The sequence below is a fragment of the Sinocyclocheilus grahami genome, unplaced genomic scaffold (assembly GCF_001515645.1).
Source record: "Sinocyclocheilus grahami isolate Dianchi unplaced genomic scaffold, SAMN03320097.WGS_v1.1 scaffold62.1, whole genome shotgun sequence".
Taxonomy (NCBI): domain Eukaryota; kingdom Metazoa; phylum Chordata; class Actinopteri; order Cypriniformes; family Cyprinidae; genus Sinocyclocheilus; species Sinocyclocheilus grahami.
In genome coordinates this window covers 1344791-1350129 of record NW_015505241.1, presented here as the reverse complement: position 1 = coordinate 1350129, position 5339 = coordinate 1344791, and the positions used below count along the sequence as shown (strand labels likewise).

At 33.1% G+C, this 5339-nt stretch overlaps 1 protein-coding gene across 1 annotated transcript in view; it reads left to right on the top strand.

Moving 5' to 3' along the window:
- Nucleotides 1–2941: 2941 nt before the first annotated feature.
- The window catches only part of LOC107584734 (adhesion G-protein coupled receptor G2-like), a 15851-nt gene continuing 13453 nt past the window's right edge, over nt 2942–5339 (top strand). The window contains exons 1-3 of the mRNA XM_016271450.1: nt 2942–3146; nt 3270–3444; nt 3651–3795. Coding sequence (XP_016126936.1) covers nt 2942–3146; nt 3270–3444; nt 3651–3795 — 525 coding nt within the window. The remainder of the gene's footprint in view (nt 3147–3269; nt 3445–3650; nt 3796–5339) is intronic.

Genomic DNA, 5339 nt, shown 5'->3' with positions numbered 1-5339 from the left:
CCTTCTCTGTTACTGCACCCAAACTTTGGAATTCCCGTGGCACTCAGAACAGTCACCTCTTTCAGTGAATTCAAATCAAAGCTTAAAACTTGTTTGTTTAATCAACACTATCACTAATTTACATTGTGTATTTGTCTGTTTTGTTTTCTATTTCTGTCTTTACTACATAATCTGTGTTATATGCAACTGCATTATTTGTAACTGAATTGGGCAAATGTCCAATGAAATTGTTTCTTTGTAATCAATATTGCTGCTTTGGTGTACCTTGTAGAGTGTCCTTGAGCTTGGGAAAGGCGCTATATAAATTAAACATATTATTATTATTAATGTCATAATAGTCATACATACAAAGTGCAGACAAGGCTTGTCGTTGTGCTCTGCTGTCAGTAGAGCTCATTGGATATATCTGAAGCCACAACATTTGAGTATGGCTGATTATCAACTCTCAGTGTGAGTTCTGAACTTTCCATACAGAGCTGTCACCACTTCAACCTACTAGGAAAACAAAGGTAAGTAGGTTCTTTTAGGATCATTTTGGAGTGTTCTTATAATTAAGTTATTTAAAGAGATAAGTTATTTAACCTCTAGTCTAAACTGTTAAAAGTAAAGTTTACTTATAAATAAATCCTAATCTAATCATGACAGACTATCGTTGGAAAGGTCTAAGACTCCTGAAAAGATATTTTACCTCTTTTTTGTTACAAATTATGTAGGGACCGTATAAATAGATTAATTCATGACAAGAGTGCACCTTAAAAAGTTCTGACCTGTCAAAAAAAGTTTTTTTTTTGTTGCTTTTTTTTCCCTGTCACGCTTTTGAAATCATCATAAATTATATAACAATTTAAAGCTTAAAACCTCAAAACTCATCCTCCTCAAACCATTTTAAAATCGGACACCAGTGTTGGGGAAAGTTACTTTTAAAAGTAATGCATTACAATATTGCGTTACTCCATAAAAAAGTAACTTATTACGTGACTTAGTTACTTTTTCTGGAAAGTAATGTGTTATGTTACTTTTGCATTACTTTTTAAATCTGGACAGGGCTTGCTTGTTTGTTTTTAAAATAAAAAAGTTCTATTTTTGGCAAATATATAATAGCCTTTTCACACCAAAAGTGAAATGAATAAGCCTCAGGCTGAAGGGAAAGTACATTAACATCCGTACAGTAGAATGCAGAATAAGACATTTCAACACTTCAGCAATAAAAAAGGACACACAAATGTCTGTCTAGAGTAATTTTTGCTTAGTATGGTTGAACTGGATCATCGAAGGTCAGAAGCAAAGACATTAATAGTTAATAGAATGGGATTAAATACATAAAGGATATTTGTGTTGTTTAACATTTAATTATTGCAGGTTTGCGTCATATTCTGAGTTGCATTATTTTTATTCATTTTGAGGAATACTGAATCTTTTTTTAATCTTAAATCTTTAAATCTTTTTTTAATCTTTTTCTCGTTTTTTTATTTTTTGCGAGTGAGATGAATTAATGCATATTCATATTTATTTTAGAGCTACAGTAACATGGGGACAGGAGAGCTGTCAATCAATAAATTGAAAAAAAAGTAGCTTGCGTTACTTATTTGAAAAAGTAACTCATATATTCTCTTGTAAATTAAAAAGTAATGCGTTACTTTACTAGTTACTTGAAAAAAGTAATCTGATTACGTAACTCGCGTTACTTGTAATGCGTTACCCCCAACACTGTCGGACACTGGAAACTTCCAAATCATTTTTCTAAATGTTTTCATTCATGAATTATAACTATTTAAGTTTGGATAGTGCACTTTCACGTCTATGTTCAAAAATGGGGGTGACAGTTAAAGTACAATATAATGTATTGTATTAAAATAGATGTAAATGGTTAATTTTGGGGTATTTTTCTAAATGAGCAAAGCTGTTTTGATCAAAGTATGTAATTTCCTTGTATTCTTACCTCCATAAATCCTAAGCTGTCCCTGAGAGCTAAAGATATGTCACTTCTTCTACTTCTGATCCTGATTTATGGCCTGGATGCTGGAGAATGCAACAAGAGTAACTATTGAAAGCACTTACCTTCTTATAAAAAATCTATTTAATTATATTAAAATGGTTCACATTGCTAGTTTAACTACAAACAATCATTAAAGCTCAAAGAGGTAGTAAATGGTTAAATCCCTCTTCCTGAAATAAGTAATACTTTCTTTATTTAAATACTTGATTTCCTTGTGTTCAGAATTTGTACTTCGATACACTGCTTTTGTTCTAATAAGGAAATATTTGCATGCAATTTCCATAGACCTTCTAATTCAGACACATAAATAGATAAATAGATACAGGGGAGACCGAGGCTGGTCCTCAGGCTTCTGACTTCACTGAATAGTTCCTTTAGGTAGCTTTATTTTTGAAACTCAATCTTTTTTTTAACTATTATAGGATTTCCATCGAAATTCAAATAATAAAAAAAAACAGTATTATAAAAATTTAACTAAAAGATTCATTTTTATAAATATGTTACAAAAATTACTACCTGTAAAATTGTAACAACCTGTGACCCATCCAGACATGGGTGATAGTTGTCTAAATGCATGCCAGAGTTTTTCATCTATTTCCATTTGTATCTGATTACGAACCACATTAACCTTAATAAATACTTCTTTTTTTTTTTTGCAGTCAAGTGAAAAACGCCTTATGTTCAGATGTGCATAATTATTAAGCAAATTATCTTTTTCAAGTAAAATGGCAATCACAGGCTGAAGTGTTGTGACATAGACTGTATTTTTAAGGCTTTACAGACAGATAACCCATAATGACAAATTCTCTGTGTGACAACTAGCCCCGGTCTCCCCTACAATAGAACTTATAAATGATAAGCTCTTTAAAACACTTACATTTCATTCTCTAATTATGTATTTTCCCTTTGTCATGTCAAGTACTTCTAACACTAACAAATAAGGCAATGGAGACGAGAATCTCATTTACATCTGGACGCAAAATCACTGTTTTGGAAACTGCAGAAGAGTTGCTTTGTAATTCAACAACAAATGCATGTTATATTGAGTGCTCCTATTACGATTTCAGTCAAATCAAAAATTTCACAGAACCAAAAACATTTGACCTGGAAATAAATCATGAGGATAACACAAGAGTTGACTTCAGCATATGTAAGCAAGACTTATTTTCTTCCATTGAATTTAACCAGTTACAGCTTTCTAAGAAATGTGCATTGAGTATGATACCTTGGTGGTTCGCAGGACGTTAACTTTTCCTGTCATCTATGACTGTAGGTGACACATTATCCAAATGCACTGTGGTAGATTGCTTGCCTGGTGACATAAGTAAGCTCCTGAAAAAGAAAGCGGAAAAACTGAATATGCCAAAAGACATGAGAAACATTCTCAATATTAAAAGAATGTGCAAAGATGTGATCTTTCATGAAGCTGTTCTGGATACCTACATTAGGTAAATATAACCTTGTTAAAGATTTTAAAATGCACAATTCTTTCAGTGGACATTCAGAGGTTCCAAACCCTCTTACTGGAAGCACCTAATGATAAATCAGGTGTGTTTGATTAGGGAATGTGCGGTTTTGTGCCGGTCTACAAGAGCAGGGTTGGAAACACTGCTTAGACTTTTTTGCTTCTTGTTTTTATCTAACCTTTTTGCAGTGTGGAAAAGAAAGCCATCCATGGCATTATAAATATGAATAATTCTGAGAAATCCAAGACCTACTATCAAGAGGATCTTTCCATCATTGTGGTTAAGATGAATTTAAGCACGACAAATGAGTTTGTACAAATCGCCGCTCCAGGGGTAAGACTCTTGCCCCATACTGTTTATGCCAAAAGTCCAAGCTGACACAATTCTGTTAGCTACTAAACTGCTGTAAGTGATTTCTTCCCTTGGAAATATTTCTCCTTTTCATTTTTGTCCATAGGGACTTAAACATTTTCAAATTGAAGTCTTCTAAAGCATTGACCGAACTAAGCAGCTCTGTGGTGAATCATATCATTACAAACTTTGGTTTAAAGAAAAAGCATTTAAAAATCTCACAAAAATACGAGTGTACTTAGCAACTTGGTCTTGCATGGCCAAAATAGCTGCTCAAAGGCATTGCTAATATGGCTGCTGTGATGCCGGGAAGCAGAAGTGACAACAGGAGGAAACGTGGATCTAGTTGCAGGATGATTTATTAAACAAAACAGGCAAATAAGACAAAGGACGAGACATGAAGAGCAGAAAATGTACCTCTTATTTCTGATTGTGGCTGTGCTGGATGTTTGGTTTTTTTTATGACAAATAGTTAGACCTTAGACGGGGTAGACAGCATTTAGAATTTTTTCTTGTATGAAAATGAGGCTGTGAGGGATAAGCCTAGTCTTTACAATGGCACACACTGTGTATAAAAACCATATGCTTTCCATAACTCACAGTCAACTCACAACTGTTTTAATAATAATTAGTTAATAAATGACATTATGCAAGGAATAATTGATGAAGGGCCGTTGAATTATTAGAAAATAACGCACACCCAAGGTGATTTTGAACCCATAAAAACTATTTAAGCAAAGATGTTATAAATATATATTTTTTTGAAGCTAGAAGCTGCCACTATATTTTAAAAAATAATAATATTTTCGAAACAACAGCAAAAAAGAATGCTAAACTAATGTAAGTAAAACATTCTCAAGCTGAAAGGAAGTAAACAGTCTAATTATTAATTAAAAGCAAAAGGTTAAATAAATATATTAAAGGTTCACTAAGCGAATTATGCCAAACGATGTTGATATTTGAAAGCAGTGGCGTAGCGAGTCAGCCCCGGGCCCATATGCAAAAAATTTGTATGACGCCTTTAGAGAGAAATGCATGGATTACATAATAAAAGAGTTTTTGTTTTCGATTTGAACTATTTCGTTCTATAGATGTGTTTATCATGTCGTTGAAGTGCTCCTGCTCAAGACCAAGACGACAGAAAGCGCATCCTGTTTGTTTTCCTTATTTTACAAAAGCACAAGGTTTTGTTGATATTGTGAGTGCACACAAATACAAGTAGACCATTTGCAGTTCCGAATGATGTATACTCTTACCTCTATGAGCAAAAGTTACGGCGGATTTTTAAGTTTATAAAAAAAAATAATAATAATGCAAGTGATCGCACTGGCGCCTCATTTATCTAGGTTAAATGTTTAAATTAATATTGTGAAATGCATGAAGTGTTTTATGTCTGTTTATTTTAGGCAAGTCGTGTTGGTTTGAGAAGGCTAAACTGATCAAACATAATGCTCAACTCACTGTCTGCTGCTGCCGCTTGGTCGTTCCTTTAAAAAACAAAAACTTGAATTTAACAAACATAAAAT